Below are 20008 nucleotides of genomic sequence, written 5' to 3' on the forward strand. Positions count from 1 at the left end.
AATAAATCATCTGTTATAAGTCCTGCCAGTATTCCTCATGCTCCTGACCATGCTTCTAGGTTGCCGGTTGCTAGGAAACCCAGATGTCAGAGGATTTCACATGTTTCCTCCTAGTGTTGCCTGATTGGCAGCTGATCCTATTTGAACTTCCTTGACTGTCGCCGCCCTGTCGGCTATAGAGTTCTCATGTGGAACTTTTGGTTATGCAACCTGCTTTCTGTGCATCCAGACTTCCAGTTATAATCTGCACATGCAGCGCGTACTCTGCTCACCGGCTTCCAGGTGACCCAAGTACCCCAAGTTCAAGCATTGCTGTCTACAGGGCCCTCCAGGCCATACAGCTATCCTGCTTCTATACCACATTCCAAGCATCACTGTCTACTAGGCCCTCCAGGCCATACAGCAATCCTGCTTCTATATCACGTTTCAAGCATCACTGTCTACTAGGCCCTCCAGGCCACACAGCAATTCTGCCTCTACACCACGTTTCGAGCATCGCTGTCTACTAGGCCTCCTGGCCATTCAACAACTTTAGTTTGGGCTGTAAGTCTACAGTATATTCTGTTGACTGTCCTATTGTATCAGCTCCTTACTGCACCATTGACATGTTGTGTTTGTATTGGCCCTCCAGGTCCACCATATCATTTATAAAGTAAACTGCCATGATTTTAATGCTTGTGACTGTTCTTTGATGTGCCTCGTATCTTAAACACCTCCATCTCAGTCCTAGCAATTGCTAGAGGATCGTAACATTATAGCCGACCAAATCTTTGGACTACGATGGAGCATACGGAGAATCCAGCACAAATTCTGGCAGCTCAAATTCAGACTCTTACTCAAAAAGTTCATGAACTCTCACTTCAAGTTGAAGATGTCCGTACCTCCTCGTTACAAGCTGCTCTTAAGGAGCCCAAAATTAACTTGCCTGATTGTTTCTCTGGGGACAGAAACTTGTTTGTAAATTTCTGTGAGAGTTGTATACTTTTTTTCCGCATTCTGAGACAAAAAGAGTTGGACTTATTATTTCCCTGCTTCAGGGTGATCCGCAAACATGGGCATTTGGACTGCCTTCCTTGCATGTTGCCCTTCAGACTGTGGATATCTTTTTCCTCCAGCTGGGCCTGTTGTTTGATGACCCAAATAAGGTATCACTTGCAGAATCCAAGCTTTGCTTTCTTAAACAAGGACAAAAAGCTGCAGAGGATTATTGTTCTGAATTTCGTAGATGGGCAACGGAATCAGGCTGGAATGATTCGACTTTGCATAGTCAGTTTTGGATTGGACTTTCTGAAGTAATAAAGGACATTCTTGTACAACATTCCCAGACACAGACTCTTGATGACTTTATGCAGACAGTTATCCGTATTGACCATCGTTTACATGAAAGACGGAGAGAGCAGCAGTTGCCTACTAGGTCTCCCCAATCTTCTTTGTGGCTTCCTTCCCTGGATCGTGAGGAGCCTATGCAAATTGGAGCTTCTCATCTGTCTCTGGGAGAACGGCATAGAAGACATTCACAAGGTCTCTGTATGTACTGTGGAGACAAGGCTCATTCCATAATGACTGTCCTTTGATATTCGTAAAAAGGCAGGGTCTAAGTGTACAGGAGGAATTACACTTAGGTCTAGCCTCTATTTCCTCCAAGAATTCAGTACTTGTTCCTGTATCCATTAATTCATCTGATAAAGAGTTCAAGACACAGGCTTTTTTGTATAGTGGGGCAGCAGCTAATTTTATGGACTATTCATTCTTTCATAAGTTAAAGATTCCTGCAGTTCCATTAAAGCAAGAAGTTTCCATTTGTGGCTTGGATGGAGGCTTAATATCTAAAGGAACTCTTAAGGTTAAGACACCTCTCATTCGGCTTACCATGGGTTTTTTACATATACCGTAGAACTCATTTAATTTTTTCTTTTTCACTGTCCTTCGGTTCCAATTGTATTGGGCCTTCTGTGGCTTAAATTACACAATTCTTCCATTGACTGGTCCTCTTGGGAGATTATTAAGTGGAGACCTGAATGTCAGTCCTCATGCCTTTCACTCCCTGTGCGGATGCTACAATGTCCTGAAGTTTTGTCCACTTGTAGCATTCCTACTCAATATTTGGATGTTGCTGATGTGTTTTCTAAACAAAAAGCGAATGCATTGCCTCCACATCAACCATATGATTGCGCCATCAATATTGTTCCTGGAGCCAAGTTGCCTAAAGGTCGTTTGTATTCTCTGTCCATTCCTGAGAGTAAAGCTATGGAGGATTAAATTAAAGAGGATTTAGCCAGAGGATTTATTCATCCATTCAAGTCCCCAATCGGTGCAGGCTTCTTTTTTGTCCAAAAGAAGGATGGGTCTCTACGTCCATGTATTGACTTTAGAAGACTTAACAGTATAATCATCAAGAACTCATACCCACTACCTCTTATTTCTGTGCTATTTGATCAACTCCGCGAAGCGATCATTTTCTCCAAAATTGATCTCAGAGGAGCTTATAACCTTATTCGCATTAAGGAAAGTGATGAGTTGAAGACCGCTTTCAACACTCATTCATGTCACTAGGAGTACCTCGTCATGCCATTTGGACTCGCTAATGCTCCTGTTGTTTTTCAGGATTTAATTAATGACATCTTTCGAGAGTTCCTGGGTGTTTTTGTGGTTGTCTATTTGGATGATATCCTTATTTACTCCAAGTCAGAAGAGCTCCATGTTCAACATGTTTGTTTGGTTTTGCAACAGCTTCGTGAGCATCATCTTTTTGCTAAATTGGAGAAATGTGAATTCCACGTCGCTCAAGTATCCTTTCTGGGTTATGTCATCTCTACTGAGGGATTTTTGATGGATCCCAGTAAAGACAAAGCAGTTGTTGAATGGGTTCAGCCCAATAATTTGAAGGGCATCCAGCATTTCCTTGGATTTGCTAACTATTACCGGATATTTATCAATTCTTTCTCTACCATTGTGGCTCCTATTGTGGACCTTACCAAGAAGGGAGCTGATACAGCTAATTGGCCTTTGAAGGTTATCCAGGCCTTTGAAGATCTGAAGACTTCCTTTACTCATACTTCTGTTCTATGTCATCCTGATCCCGAGTTGCCATTAATTTTAGAAGTTGATGCATCAGAAGTTGGGGCTGGAGCAATTCTTTCTCAAAGAAGTCCTCCAGATAATAAATTGCATCCATGTGCTTTTTTTTCATGCAAATTTGCCACTGCTGAACGCAATTACGATGTGGGGAACAGAGAATTGCTTGCCATTAAATGGGCTTTTGAAGATTGGAGACACTGGCTTGAGGGGGACAAACAACAAGTCACGGTTCTCACTGATCATAAAAATCTGGCCAATATTGAAACAGCTAAGCATCTCAATTCCAGACAAGCACGTTGGGCTTTATTTTTTACTCATTTTAATTTTGTTATATCCTTTTGTCCTGGTTCTAAAAATTTTAAAGCTGACGCTCTCTCCAGAAGAGACCAACAAGTCTCAGTTTCTGAAGAACCCATCATTCCTAAAGATTTCATTAATTTTGCCTTAACCTGGAATTTATCTGAGCCACTCCAGAGATGCCAATCTGAAGCTCCATCGAATGTTCCTGCTCATCTTCTATTTGTTCCTGAAAGACTTAGGAAAGCTATCCTTTTGGATTTTCCTTCTAAAAAAGCCTTTGGTCATCCAGGCATTACTAAGACTGTGGACATTCTCTCTCGTTCTGTCTGATGGCCATCCTTAGCCAAAAATGGCCATGAGTTTGTGTTAGCATGTGAAGTCTGTGCCTGTAATAAGACTCCTCGGACAGCTCCTCCTGGTCTTCTTCCGTTGTCTACACCTAAGAGACCTTGGACGCACATTGCCATGGACTTCACTGTGGATCTTCCAGTTTTCTCTGGATGTTCGGTTGTCTGGACGGTTGTGGACCGATTTAGTAAAATGGTACACTTTGTTTCTTTGTCCAAGCTGACGTCGGCCAGAGAACTTTCTGCACTATTAATACAACACATCTTTAGAGTTCATGGATTGCCTTTAGATATTGTGTCTGATCGTGGCACTCATTCATTGCACAATTTTGGAGAGCATTTTGTTGCTCGATGGGTATTTCTATCAGTCTCTCTTCAGGATATCATCCACAGTCCAAAGGTCAGACGGAACGTGCCAAACAGTCTCTGGAGCAATATTTATGTTGTTTAATTCCAAATGTCATTCAGATTGGGTCCTGCATTTGCCTCTGGCAGAATTTGCGTTCAACAATGCTTGTCATTCAGCTTCATCTGTGTCTCCATTTTTTCTGTGTCACTGGTCACCATCCCAGAGCTAACTCCTTTGAACCTAATGTTTCCAGTGTGTCTACTCCATCATCTGTGTCTTGGCTTCGCCATATTTGTAGCAAAGTTCATCAAAGTCTCTGCAAAGTTTCTCTTTGTTCCAATAGTATTGCTGACAGGCATCGAAGACCGTGTTTATTGAAAAAGGGAGATTCGGTCTGGCTTTCTACTAAGAATATCAAGCTGCACCAACCTACTCATAAATTGGGACCTAGATTCATCGGGCCATTTTGCATTATTGCTCAAGTGAATCCCGTCGCTTTCAAGTTGCAACTACTTAATTCTTTATGTATTAACAACAATTTTCATTGCTCTCTCTTCAAACTGTTTTTTTCTTCCACGAGTTTTGGAAGTAAGCCTACTTTCAAACCTGGTCCAGTGATTGTCCATGGTCAACAGGAATTTGTTGTTGAAAAATATTCTGGACTCCAAGTTCTCCAGAGGTAAATTACAGTTTTTAGTTAATTGGAGGGGTTACAGCCCAGAGGAATGTTCCTGCGTTTCTGAAGATGCACTCCATGCTCCCAGACTGAAAAGACTCTTCTGTCAGAAGTTTCCCAATAAACCTATATCTGGGGGAACCCCGAATCAAGGGGGGTACTGATAGAAGTCCAGTTCAGGACTTGAATACTGCCAGTATTCCTCCTGCTCCTAACCATGCTTCTAGGTTGCCAGTTGCTAGGAGACCCAGATGTCAGAGGATTTCACATGTTTCCTCCTAGTGTTGCCTGATTGGCAGCTGATCCTATTTGAACTTTCTAGACTGTCGCCACCCTGTTGGCTATAGAGTTCTCATGTGGAACTTTTGGTTATGCAACCTGCTTTCTGTGCATCCAGACTTCCAGTTATAATCTGCACATGCAGCGTGTACTCTGCTCACTGGCTTCTAGGTGACCCAAGTACCCCGAATTCAAGCATCGCTGTCTACAGGGCCCTCCAGGCCATCCAGCACTCCTGCTTCTATACCACGTTTCAAGCATTTCTGTCTACTAGGCCCTCCAGGCCATACAGCAATCCTGCTTCTATACCATGTTTCAAGCATCGCTGTCTACTAGGCCCTCCAGTCCACACAGCAATCCTGCTTCTACACCACGTTTCAAGCATCTCTGTCTACTAGGCCCTCCAGGCCATCCAGCAATCCTACTTCTATACCATGTTTCAAGCATCACTGTCTACTAGGCCCTCCAGGCCATCCAGCAATCCTGTTTCTGCACCACGTTTCAAGCAATGCAGTTTACTAGGCCCTCCAGTCCAGCCAGCAATCCTGCTTCTATACCATGTTTCAAGTATCGCTGTCAACTAGGCCTCCTGGCCATTCAACAACTTTAGTTTGGGCTGAAAGTCTACAGTATATTATATTGACTCTCCTATTGTATCAGCTCCTTACTGCACCATTGACATATTGTGTTTGTATTGGCCCTCCAGGTCCACCATATCATTTATAAAGTAAACTGAAAGGATTTTAATATTCTGCCTGTGACTGTTCTTTGATGTGCCTCATATCTCAAATACCTCCATCGCGGTCCTAGCAATCACAATATCATCATACAAATGACAGGAATATAAACATTAACTAACCTAGATACATATAACAAGTTCCGTCTTATATAGTGTGTGTACTGATTAGTGCCATATTGAGCAAGCTGCTAGCGATAATGTCTGTAGTGATTAGCGGCAAAGTCAATACTCTACAGTATACTGTACAGTAGCAGAAGGGAACTACTTTTGTGCAATATTGTTAAAAGGATTGGTTGTGTGAACATGTAAAATAATAAAAACCCTTTTGCAACTGTGTACACTGTAGTACAGTAGTAGTGTATGTTATTGGTCCACCTGTTACAGATCTCCAATCCACTTTGACAGTATTGTATTTTTAGGAGCATTCGCCACCCAGTGGTGAAGCTGTGTATAGCGTGGCGTGGATTCTCTTGCCTCTTAGCACGCCAACACGTTACATACTGCAACTAGGATGGCTGAGAGCCGCACTCGGATCAAATATGTAAGAGGACACATCTGTAACTAATCCCTTTATATTAGATAGCAGATATATAGTTTTTTTTTTACATACTGTAGTTTGCAGCAAATATAGCATATATCATTATTTTGAGATGTAGCTCAGCATATGCCCTTAATGCAGGCTCTTAGACTTTGAGCATACTTGTAGAGACTCATACTGTACATGCCTCTAGAGCCTGGACTGCTAGCTTTTACGGAATCAGAACCAAGTTTTACCTTAAAGCTATTTGCCGCTTTAAATCTAGCTGCTATCTAGTTGGAATCAAGCCAATGCCAGCAAAACACAGGCTATTACATGTGTGGGAGGCAGTCGGGAAACCGACGGACGTAATCCCGACTGCCGGCTTCCCGACTGTCTAATCCCAGCATGGCACTAATGACAGGCGTCAAAATTCCAATGCCTGTCATTAGACCTACGCCGGGAGCCTGACACCCGGCTTACTGATCGAAGGTAAGCAGGACGCAGATAGCCGCGGGGGGAGGAGGGTTAGGTTAGGGGCTCCTGGGATTGATCTAGGGTTAGGCACCCCCAAGGAGGTTAGGTTTAGACTAGGGGAGTGGGGGTTCAGGGTTAGGCACCCCCCCGGGACTTAGGTTTAGGCTGCGAGGAAGGGGGGTTAGGTTTAGGCATCTAGGGGGGGATTAGGGTTAGGCACTTGGGGGTGAGGTTAGGCACCCCTAAGGGATGATTAGGGTTAGGGGACAGAATAGGGTTAGTGAATACTTACCTTTTGACTATCTGGATTTTCACCCTTGCCATGCTGCCGCTGTCGGGATTTGAACCACCGGCTATGCGGCCAGCGGTAAATTATACTGATTCAAATTTGGGCCCCACTCTATGGCTTATCTATATAATAGACATATAAACAGCAAGGAGACAATTTCATTGGACTTCGTTAAATTATTGGTAAGCCAGCAACAAGTTATATATGAATATGTGAAGTGCCAGAACTTTAACCCACTGGAATTTTAATTACTTTAAACAAGTACCTAAATTGTTTTGCTAATGTTTATGAATAAGAAAACTTTGCATGTAATTGTTTAGTAAAAATAAGCAAATGTTGTTAATTTTGCAGATATGTTTAGTTTTTAAAGGGAAACTTGTTACATTTAACTTAGCTACAGTAAATCCATAAAGGATGCTTTGTAGTAATCTGTACCTATTAGATACAGTTCAAAATATGTCCATCATACGTGGAAGTACTAAACCAAGAGTATAAAAACTCCCTTTCATTTTTGTCATGATCACATCATTTCTGGTTTTCAAATGCCCATCAGGATGGTTTATATTTCAACATACTCAGTTACCATAAATATTTTTTACTTTGCTGTCTGTTCACAGTCATAATAATGCATGAAACTATATAGATAAATAGGTTTTTTTAAGTATAATAAAGGATTTATGGTCACAGCTGAGCTCTGGTCCATTCATCATTCTTCAAGGAAAGTGCGAATTGAGCTTGGAAAAGGGATCATTGTATGAGTACAGACTATCTGCTTAGCTTTGTGCAGTGTGCACTGTTTATGAAATGATCCATTTACCACACTACTGTATGAATGGAGTGCAGTTCAGTCACTGCTACAAGGGTACCTGTTTACAATACAGTAATATAGTTCTGTCAAAACCATCCACATGCTGATAGCAAAATCCCACAACAAAATTATGGGCACCATAGATCTTATGCTCTGTGAATACATATATATACAATTTAAATATATTCAATATATCACATCTTGCAAGATGCAAAATATGTCTGTGCATGCTGATTTATACACAGAATGTTAGAGTACAGGATTCCCATCTAATTTTACCTGTAATGTTCCAGGGAGAAGGAAGGTAGAGTCCTGCACATAATAAATTCAAATATATCTAGTAGGTAATAGGTAAGTATTAAATGCATCCGGTAATATGTAGGGAAGGATATACTCATGCCCGCCAAGAGCCGACATAGGCCCGAGTACTGATTGGAGATGTGGCCTAATCACGGGAGACATGGCCACGCCCCCTTAGGAAATAAATAAAAAAATGTGCTTCGGGGAGGGGTGATCCCCTCAGCTTGGAGCTAATCCCGGATTGCAATCAGTGTGTTTATTCCACCCCACAGGCAGAGGAGAGGAGACTGCTGCTGGCCTAGGTAATTAGTACCTGACCCCCCCCCTCCGTCTCGGCACCCCTTGATATACTAGTGGTGCTCCCCAGACTAAGTAGAACATTATATAGAAAAAAAACAAGGAACTCCATAATTGGGGCACTCTTATTTAAAATGTAACTTCTAACATTATGCAGGGGTAAATGCAGGATTTTTATGGGGGGTTTCCAGGCTGGCACCATGTAATTAGGCCCCACCCCGACACAGCAAAATGCAGCTATTTGCGGGTGAATTGGGAGGGGGGTGCGGGGCCACATTACTCGATTCTAATGAAATCGCATCATATTGGCTCAGCCTCCTCCATATTGACCCGCGAATCGCTGCAATTTGCCAGGAGGGGACGGGGCTTAAGAACATGATAGCTGCACTCCAGTATGTCAGGGGGGTTTCTTGGTACTCAGAAACCCCCGTTTGCATGTGCTATTGTTATGGGGTAAATTTGTGTGAGTTTTTAGAAACGGAGATGTTGTCCATAGCAAGCAATCAGATTCTAGCTATTATCTTCTAAAGGTGCTAGTTAAATGATAAGTAGAATCTGATTGGTTGCTATGAGCAACATCTCCAATTCTAAAAACTCTCACTTTAGTAAATATACCCCTATTTGTAGAAATATGACATCATGAGTAGAATAAAAACAAAAAAGAATTACACAAAAAAGACATTGTCACCATTTCAACAATGTCGACGTTACAGTAGCGTTGACATGTTGAATGCCAACACTGTTAATGCCGACTTTACTATGTCAACATGTTATATGTCGACATTATAACCATGTCAACATTCTAATTTTGATCTGATGAATGTCGACATTCACATTCATTATGTCATAATGTACTACACTACCTTAAATGGACAGTGTGACAAAAAACTGTACCACATGCATAAACAAGGTGAAATATGTACAATCATGTTATATACAACCCTGGGCTATGGCCTAAGCAACTAAAAATGATGTGGAAATAGTTTTTTTTTTTTTAAAAAGAGCCAAATGCCGGGTATAAAAGAGAGAGGTGATTGTATTTTATTTCAAATACATTTCAGTGTTTGAAGCAGTGTAGGGCTTGCAAATATTAAAATAACTTTCATTAGGTTTACAAGCTTCAATGTATTGATCAAAATATGAACTAATACCTCATACTTACATTTTGTTAGATATATACAGATTTGCAGTAGTATGGATAAGGGCTGTATTTTTATGCATATAGACTGTATTTTTATGCATATAGAGCACAGGTTCTCAAACTCAGTCCTCAGGACCCCAAACAGTGCATGTTTTGCAGGTCTCCTCACAGAATCACAAGTGAAATTAGCTCCATCTGTGGATCGCTTCAAATGTGTCAGTGAGTAATGACTACACCTGTGCCCCTGCTGGGTGACCTGGAAAACGTGACCTGTGTGGGGTCCTGAGGACCGAAGTTGAGAACCACTGATATAGAGTATTTGTATCGCCATGCTTCTGATACACTGAAGTTTATGGGATATACCAAGCGCAGGCTTATTTCTTTTCTTTTTTGTTGCCAAATGCTGCCTAAAGTTTTCCTATCTAGGAAGTGACGATAGTTGCGTAAGTGATCACCAACGTAAACCAACCCTACCTTTCCTGCAACTAATTGTGCACCAACAGTAAAGCGCTAGACTTTTATTGGGGGAACTTTACTTACCTGATTGTTATTTGTGCAGTGCAGGGGTTAAAGTGAGCAGGAACGGGGTGGAACTGAGTTCCGTCATCTCTAATTGTAGGTGGAACTAGTTCCACCTCCACCAAGTCCCTGCACAAAAGTCCCACAGACAGAGAGCCAGTCTCTGCCTGCCTAGGGAGGCTCAATTTCTTTAGGGGTCTCTCATTTCAGAGAAACCATCATATAGGTAAGGAAAGAATCAAGTGAGTAAATGGTGGGGGAGATGTTCCACCACCTCTCCAGGACCACTTTAAGTCCTGGTGCAGTGTAATACTAAGTTAGAGTACAACGTTAATGGTTAAGTCAGAATATATAGAATAGTAATATTACATTGAGTAAATGTTATGTTTGAAGTGATTGGAAGAATTGACAAATATACTAACCTTTGGGATTCCACAGTGATTCCACGAGCTGCTGAGTTCCTGTCAAATAAAAATACAAATGTTATTGTAATGTAATTTGATGTTATATGTATTGTGAAAGTAAATGTAAAGGAAGATTTACAGTAAATGATCTTTGCAATAAACTTAAACTTATCAACATAGCTTACCAAAGTGCAATGTGCTTACCTCTCTGTAAAGAAGGAAGAACTAGGGATTACTACACCTATCATTAGCTTTACACCATAAATTTGGGGTGTTACACATACAGATACACAGAAACCTCCCCTTGCATCTCTTCATTTTCTACTATACTTTTTCTCAGCATTCCTATTATTATTTATTCTTGAAATTAGTTTGATAAACTACAATATGTATTCTGGGCAATACTCTATTAGAAAAGCAAATAATGTTGAAGTAAACTTATACTGAAATTATATAGTATTTGTATAAGCACACTAATTTAACTTTTATATATTTAGGCTCTCAATAGTATATAAGTATATAAAGGAAAAAGGGTGACAACCATCATAGCCACAAATCCATTTGTAGATAAAAACTAAGACAAACAAAATGCTTTGGACTTAGGGGTATATTTACTAAAGTGCAGGTTTTTAGAAGTGGAGATGTTGTCCATAGCAGCCAATCAGATTCTACTTAACATTTATCTAGCACCTTCTAGAAGATAAAAGCTAGATTCTGATTGGTTGTTATGGGCAACATCTTCACTTCTAAAGACCCGTACTTTAGTATATATACCTCTTAGGCCATTATTCAAGTAGCCGCAAAAAGTCAGAATCCGTGAAAAAGTATAGCCAATCGCAACTCTTTGCCAGGCAAAAACTTATCTCCGTATTCAATTGCAAACACTTTTCGCGTATACGAAAACACAATGCAATGTAAAAGATTCGACTCTGAATAGGTGGAGAAAAAAGTTCAAAATCACTATTTTGGGGTGCAAAGGATGGGAAACCACTCAGCACCCTTGGGACAGCCCCCCAAAGGATAACTGCATCAAAAACCCCATTAAAAAAGTGAAGAACACCCCAAAAAAGCACTTTAAAAATGGGGACAAAAAACTTCAAAGTGGGAGTACAAACTTAAAAAGTAGCGAAATACTCTTTTGGGGGTCGGCAAGTATGGGTGAGGTGTTTATTTTGATTGCAGGTGGTTGCTTCAGGTGCGTTTTTTAAGATTTTTTAAATTTTACTTTAGCAACTTTAAACCATGCTTGCACCCATTTTCAAGTACCCCAAATTTGACAGGACTTCTTATTTTTACCAAAAAATCCTGCTTAATGCTATTTTTCACCACTTATGCAAAGACGCTTATTAGAAGATACTGACACACCTTAATTACCCCATATAGCTTTATTAGGGCTAATCAGGGGCATGTACATTGATCCCCAATGATAGTGCATCTTTTAAGGGGTGTCAGGCTGATTTCACCAATTCTGACAGCACTTTTCACCTGGTTTGCATTCGCCGGGATGCGTTTTCATATCTTTTGGAATTTAATATGGCGAATCGCAGAGATGCGCACAATAAGTTTCTGCGGCTAAAATACGCGATGTAGGCGAAAAGTCCGGCATGCGAAACTAATTGAATACGTGTTTATATTAAATAATAATATATTGTTATTCAAAATGCAAGTGAAAAATATAGACTCAAACTAAATTTTTTGCTATATATAATTGAAATATCCTTTATTTTTCTGTAGCCAAAGAAGAACCAAAGAAAAAAATAACAAAAGAAAAGGAAATTAATGAGGCAAAGAAAGCAGGTATGCAATACTATGAGACTCGTTTGAGCAGTAAGCTGTGTCTGATGTGTACACGCTGGGAACAAACACAAAACGAGGGGTGGGAGAGTTGCACAAGAGGGTACAGGAGTAATATTCTTGGAAGTAGAAGGCACATTGATAAATGGGGACAAAAAGTTAGTTGAGTCAACATGAGGTTAGCCAGACTCAAGGCCTGAATCAGCTTGGATCGCAATTGCAACAGCATACGCAGTTTGGGTGATTGTTGTGTACTGCGTATGCATCGCACTGCACGTGCGCGGCGATCGCACTGCAATTACAGGCGCACTGTGGAATCCATCTCAGAGTGAGTGACAGGCTGTGAGTGTTTGGGGGTATTGACAGGGGAGTGGTTGCAGAAAGAGTCTTCACAATGGGGAAAAAAATAGCAAGGACAGTTTCCTATTGGCCCAATAAATTAGAAATAGGCTCCTCAATACTCTACATATTCTGCTTACATTATACATACTTACTGACTTTCTGGCTGCCCCCTCCGGGAGGGGGCAGCTAGGTCGGTGCAGCAGGGGGTGTGGTGGTGATGTAAGTGGGCGTTGCGGGGGCATGGTGGCATTATTGGGCCCGTCCCCCCACTTTACAATGCTGATATTTTCGGCATTTTAAAGCAGGGACATGGGTACAATGACGCGATTTAGCGCAAATCACGTTATCCTGCACAGGAGTAATCGCTCATCACTAAGTGATAATTGGAGATCATACAGTTTTATGAATATACATAAAAATGTTTATAATAATATTTAGAACCAACCACTAAGCAAGATATATAGTAAGGACTTTTTGGTAGTCCCTAGCAAAGATAAATATTGTTGGTGGTGCTCCCCAGGGTAAACAACAATATCATAGAATATACATTTGAAACATTCCTACGGGAAAGACCAAAAAATAATAACCTGCAAGAATGTTGAAAAAATGGAGAACCCTTTGTGGGGGCACAGCTTTTATATACTGACAATGGAAATTAGATTAAAACATAACTTTTAATATTACTGTAATAAAAAAGGACTAGTCAAGCTCGTGAGGCCTAATGTTACTACTTCACATATAATAGATATCCTTCAGTTCATACATGAGGGAAAGTAAATGTGATAGGGACATATATATAAGCATCAACTTTGTTTATAAATATTGGTTGATGAAATAAATCCTAAAAGAAAGATACGTAATCTTATAATAGGCTAATAGTAAATAAAATTGCCCAGCTTGGTGAATATTGTCAGGTTAATAAATTCTCACAGATTATGTATGTGTGAGATAAAGGCAGCAGGAAAAAAAAAATGTACCCAAAAATCATTCTGTCCTGATCAGTAGCTCATTAACATCTGAAATGAGTATTTCTAAGAGGACATACACCTATAATTGCAACAATGGTCAGTATCCTGATTATACAAATGCACTAGTTGGAGTAAATAAGGGATATAAAATATACTGTATATAATATATTACATAGATAGTAAGAATCAATCAAGTTATTATCAGTTTTAACAGGATAATCTAGCAATTAGCAAGTTTAGCAGGTTGCAAATAAACTGATTCATGAATAGGTAATGCAAATATATCAGGTAATACAAAGATATAAAAAAATAGATTGCTGTGTATAAGCGATAAATTATAACATGAGTGTATAAGTACATCAATGCAAGTTAGAGAGATACATTATGTCACCTGGATCTTTTTGTAGGAGTAAAGTTAACAACTATCAAGTTGATTAGATGGAATTAGCATAACAGTGAATTTGTCCACAAAAATGTACTCCAAGACAGTAAATAAAACAGAAGTATAGAGTATATGGTGTAGTGACCCAATAGGACATACAATGTATGACGAATAGTTCCTATGTGATCAGACGTCTCTGGATCACTTAAAGTATAGTGCAGTTGTAAATCTAAATAGAAAAGAGTAAAGAAATTGCACATTCGTGGTCAGAAAAACCTGAAGTTTGATGTGTGCCGAAGCAGTGAACAAACAGTTCAGGGATCTGACACACGGTGGTAGCAATGTAGACGTAAGATAGGTCCAATGTAGAAGTAAGATAGGTCACCTCTGCTGTCCATGTAGAAAAGTTAACCGGCGAGGCCCCTGATACTAAGTATGGAAGGGTCCCTGCGCCGGACCGGATAAGAGGGTGATGAGCAATGGGAGTACCTAAGTATATGTGTAGCCATCAATCATAGCGGGTGCACTGCACCTGTACTGCTCGGAGGAGGTAGTGGAATGTGCGGTATTTCAACTTAAAAACCAGCAAATTTGACCTCCTCCTCTATGCGGTGCAGAGGATGAGGATAATATGATATAATTATTTGAACTGTGTTATTTTGGCTCCGCTCCCTACCCATACAGATACACAGAAACCTCCCCTTGCATCTATTCATTTTCTACTATAGTTTTTCTCAGCAATCCTATTATTATCTATTTTTGAATGTAGTTTTACAGTATGTCTTCTGAGCATTATTCTTTTAGAAAGGCAAGGAATGTCCAAATAAATTTAGTGAAAATATATAGCATTTGTATAAGCACCCTAATTTAATAGGTGACAGCCATCATGGCCAGAAATGCATGGGTAGATAAAAACCAAGAAAAACAAATTGCTTTGGACTAAGGGTTATATTTAATAAAGTGCGTGTTTTTAGAAGTGGAGATATTGTCCATAGCAACCTATTAGATTCTACTTAACATTTATCTAGCATCTTCTAGAAGATCAAAACTAGATTCTGATTGGTTGCTATGGGCAAAATCTCTACTTCTAAAAACACGCACTTTAGTAAATATACCCCTTAGGGGTAATTTTACTAAGAGTTTTTAGAAGTGGAGATGTTGCCCATAGCAACCAATCAGATTCTAGCTATTATCTTCTAGAATGTGCTAGTTAAATGATAAGTAGAATGTGGCTGGTTGTTATGGGCAACATCTCCACTTTTAAAAACTCTCATCTTAGTAAATGTATCCCTTAGTGTTTATTTAAATTAATTGTTATTCAAAATGCAAGTGAAAAATATAAACTCAAAGTAAATTTTCTGCTCTAGAAAAAACAAATATGGTGCGCTTTCTCCTTGATTAATGTCTGATACCGACTCCAGCAGCTGACACCAAAGGGATTCCTGCAGAATACCCTCACATGAAAAAACAACTATAAAAAGAAGGTGTCTGCGCTGATGTCAGTATATAAACACAATGGCCCTCATTCAGAGCCGTACGCTCTGAGCAGAGCGCACGCTCTGAATGAGGGCCGGGCTCCATTTTCATGGAGCGTCCTCCTGGATGCTCGTATAGCTGTGGGTCACCACCCACAGGCTATACGAGCGTGCTTTGTGATGGCCGCGATGGTCGAGACCATCGCGACCATCGAATTTGCGAGCCGGAGCCTGCGGTTGAGGTTTTCAACCGCAAGCTCCGGAGTGATTTTGGCTCTATCAGAGCCAAAATCACTCCCACTGACATCACTAGTGATGTTAGTGGGCCGGCTTCTGACGGGAGGCGTTCCCGTGGGAACGCCCCCGTCAGGGAGGCACGCCCCCGGCACGCCCACCAAAGGGGGCGTGCTGTCAATCAACATTGACAGCATGCCCCCTTTGATCGGACACAACGAGCGAAGGACTTTCCTTCGCTCGTCGCGTCTGGCGCATGCGCACGACGGAGCTCCCTCCGTCGTGCGCATGCTCAGTGCACAACATCGACCCACTTGCGAGCGGACAGCCGCTCGTGAGTGGGTCTGAATCAGGCCCAATATTAGTTAATAATATCAATAAGATTTATTGTACATATAAAATGAACTGCAGTTCAACAAGTTACAAATAAAGCCTAATCACATATTTGTGTAAGCCTGTGTTTGATAGCTCAATCTTTTGAAAAAATAAAAAATAATATTATATAGAACCACAAGTATGGACATAAAATAATGATTACCAACAATATCCGTATGCGACCAGAAGGATGATGTTCCAGTATGACAAAGTCTATACAATGTCCACCAATGCAGTCATGTAATAAGTAATCATAAATGGTGACTCCTGTAGTAGGTATTCTTGCAGCAGATATATCATGTATGGAAACGCTGATGTGACAGCCAGCTGCTCCTATATATGTCACAATATGATCCCCAATCCTGATGCTCACATGGGTAAAACAGCTATACAATTCTTACGACACTGTGAGTGATCCGGGCAAGCTGAAAGCTGAGATAAGGGTAGTCGCGCCGCTCCAGCGGCTCCCGACTGATGACTGGAGTAGCAGTTAAAAATCCCAATGCCGGTTGCTTAGCGCTGCGTGTGAGCTCCAGGAAACGGCTGATATAAATCGTGCACCTCCACGCATGAGACAAAAGGTAAGTGTGTGACATGCAATCACATGCACTGGTGGAAAAAATCCATATAATCCTGCTGGTAACTTGTTTATAGATGAAAACCGCAATGGATATATAAATGCAGTTCACAGAATCTTAATCCTTATTCCTTGACGCGTTTCTCCCCTCTTACAGGGGTTTTTTCAAAAGGCAGTAGAATATATAAGTGAAATATTCTTTATTTTTCTGTAGCCAAAGAAGAACCAAAGAAAAAAATAACAAAAGAAAAGGAAATCAAAGAGGCAAAGAAAGCAGGTATGCAATACTACGAGACTCGCCTGTGCAGTAAGCTGTGTCTGATGTGTACACGCTGGGAACAAACACAAAACGAGGGGTGGGAGAGTTGCACAAGAGGGTACAGGAGTAATATTCTGGGAAGTAGAAGTAGTAAGGCACATTGATAAATGGGGACAAAAAGTAAATTGAGTCAACATGAGGTTAGCCATGACTTAGGGCCTGATTCAGCATGGATCGCAATTGCAACAACATACGCAGTTTGGGTGATTGTTGCATACTGTGTATGCATTGCACATGCACGGCGATCGCACTGCATTTACAGGCGCACTGTAGAATCCATCAAGTGACAGGCTGTGAGCGTTTGACGGTGGTGACGGGGGAATGGATGCAGAAATGCAGACGTGCTTCTCCGTTTGAACGCCATTGCATGGGCATGCATAAATTAGGCACTGCAATTTCCTACGCAGCTTCACTGCGTTTGAAGAGGCTTGCAAACTCTGAGACAGGTCAGAGCTGCTGTAATTGTGCGTGACAGACCGATGTTCTCCAATGTTATTGATGTATACACACGTCTCTGTGATGGCTGAGCGGTGGCACACATTAACATATTTTCACAGATTCATTGCGTGCGATTACGCAACAATTGCGATCTGTGCTAAATCAGTCCCTCAGTACTTATAAGAAACAGAAGGGTCAAAGCCAGATTGATAATCAGATAAGTCAAATGCCAATTTTTTACCCAATATACATTTACAGAAATTGTGAGAAAAAACTTATAAAGACTAGGATAGCCATTAATAGTAGTGAGAGACATTACTAAGGAAAAAATACACTCCACTATAGTCCCTAAGTAAATACAGTCATTTTTATATTTTAGTTTTTTTATCCTTTTCATTTAGATAAAGTATTATAATATTTTCTGGCTGTTGGACCTTTCTTGCACCCTTGATGTGTAGGTGGAAGATAAGCATGAGACAGAGGAATACTAAAACCAAAAATTAGGAAGACTGATACATTTTGTTACCCAAGAAGCAGTGAGGAGCAATTTTTCTCCTCTATAAACTAAAGGATGTCAGAGATGTATCTGATGTTACCCTTGTTACCACTATAACTCTATATGGATGTTGATATAAGTGACAAACAGCTTAGCTGAGAATGACATCTCAGAATGGCATTAGCTATACCAAACAATTCAGACCAGCATCTTTGTCTGGTCAAATAAATATGGAACTGATTCAGAGATGTAAGTTCATCTGATGATGAAAATACATCTCCGATGGTTAGTGGTCTGCACCTGCGCAGGACCCGTTCTGTGCATGTGCAGAATGGGTCCTGCGATATTACTTGCAGGACCCCCTTATCCACAGCATGATTGACATGCTGCAGTTTTTTGGGGGGGCAGAGTGGCGGCATGCCTGCTCACCTTTCCCGGAAATAGGGGTTTGTCTCTCCCGTTTTCTGGGAAGCACAAGGCCAGGGTCTGTGTCTGTGGATGTAGACTCCTGCCTTCTTAAGTGACCAGCACCCGTTTAGGCTGCGGGAAGATTCAGCTCCTGCAGCCTGACCAAAGGAGCAACAATCGCAACCATCAGTCTCACTGTTTGCAATGGTGAACCCAGCAGTGGCGGAACTCCCAGAGACAATGGAGTCATTTGCCACTGGGCGCCATCTCTGAAGGGGGCACCTGGCTCCATTGTCACCTGGCCGTTTCGGGCACTGCTGAGGAGGAGCTGCATGGAGAAGGAGCGCCGCTGATCGGCGCTTCTTCTCTCCACTCTCCCCCGTTTCCCCCTGGTGGCAGCTCACTCCTGAGGTCCGGCTTCCGGGTCCCGCAGTGCACTATGGGAGTCACGTCATGACATCACTCCCATAGTTCCGGGGAGTGGGCACCGGGCACTGGAGTGGGGTTTAAGGTAAGTGTTGTGTTGTGTGTGTGCGTGCATGCGTGCGGGGGGGGGGCTTACTACTGGGGGCACTATAGGGGGTCCTTACTACTGGGGGCATCCTATGGGGCACTACTCGGGGCACTATTGGGAGCACTACAACTGGGGGCACTACAGGGGCCCTTACTACTGGGGGCACTTCAAGGGGAATTACTACTGGGGCACTGCATGGAGCATTACTACCCGGGGCACTACAAGGGCATTACAACTGGGGGCACTACAGGGGCCCTTACTACTGGGGGCACTGCAGGGGGCATTACTACTGGGGTCAGTACTACAGGGGGCATTACTTTTAGGGACATTATTACTAGGGGCATTACTACAGGGGACATTATTACTACTGGGGACACTGCATAGGGGGACCAGTACTGGGGCACTGCATAGGGGAACCACTATTGGGGCACTGTATAAGGGGCACTGCATAGGGGGACCACTACTGGGGGCACTGTATAAGGGGCACTACTGGAGGCACTGCATAGGGGGACCACTACTGGGGCACTGCATAGGGGGACGACTACTGGGGGCACTGTATAAGGGGCACTACTGGAGGCACTGCATAGGGGGACCACTACTGGAGGCACTGCATAGGTGGACCATTACTGGGGGGCACTACATAGTCAGGCACTGCATAGGGGGACCTCTACTGAGGGCACTGCATAGTGGGACCACTACTTGGGGCACTGTACAAAAGGAACTGCATAGGGGGTGGCAGCAGCTGGGGCTGGCACAGGTGCTGGGGGGGTAGTAAATTTTAATTTGGGGGGGGCACCAACATTTATCTTGCCTTCAGGCACCTGGGATGAAGTTACACCACTGGAACCCAGCCTGCGATGACTGTCACAGTACTGGAATCGCAGGTGCAGCAAGGAGTTGTCTGACACCTCCTTATGCATTTGCATCTGAAATGGATGGATTTGCACAGCTGCTTGTGTGCCGCTCTGCAAATTTGTCCACCTCTGAATCAGGCACTTTGTGGATGCAATTATCTGCACATTTCTGGAGGTTTTCCAGCAGGTTTTCCTGTAGTTTGTAAAACCGCAAATAAATAAATCAGATGATTTGTGTTCTTATGTAAGAAAAAAATTGGGATATTGATTTCTGTGCCAGGATTAAACATGACAATTTGCAGTGATTCTTCT

General features: G+C 41.8%; 1 protein-coding gene across 1 annotated transcript in view; it reads left to right on the forward strand.

Annotated features, from left to right (window-relative positions):
* LOC148509478 (uncharacterized) overlaps positions 1–20008 on the forward strand; it is a 621587-nt gene that overhangs the window by 247013 nt on the left and 354566 nt on the right. Inside the window, exons 26-27 of the mRNA XM_088443077.1 lie at positions 12255–12317; positions 16882–16944. Of these exons, the coding sequence (XP_088299203.1) occupies positions 12255–12317; positions 16882–16944 (126 nt within the window). The remainder of the gene's footprint in view (positions 1–12254; positions 12318–16881; positions 16945–20008) is intronic.

This window comes from Taudactylus pleione, unplaced genomic scaffold, assembly GCF_031769625.1.
Source record: "Taudactylus pleione unplaced genomic scaffold, aTauple2 ptg000326l, whole genome shotgun sequence".
Classification (NCBI taxonomy): Eukaryota; Metazoa; Chordata; class Amphibia; order Anura; family Myobatrachidae; genus Taudactylus; species Taudactylus pleione.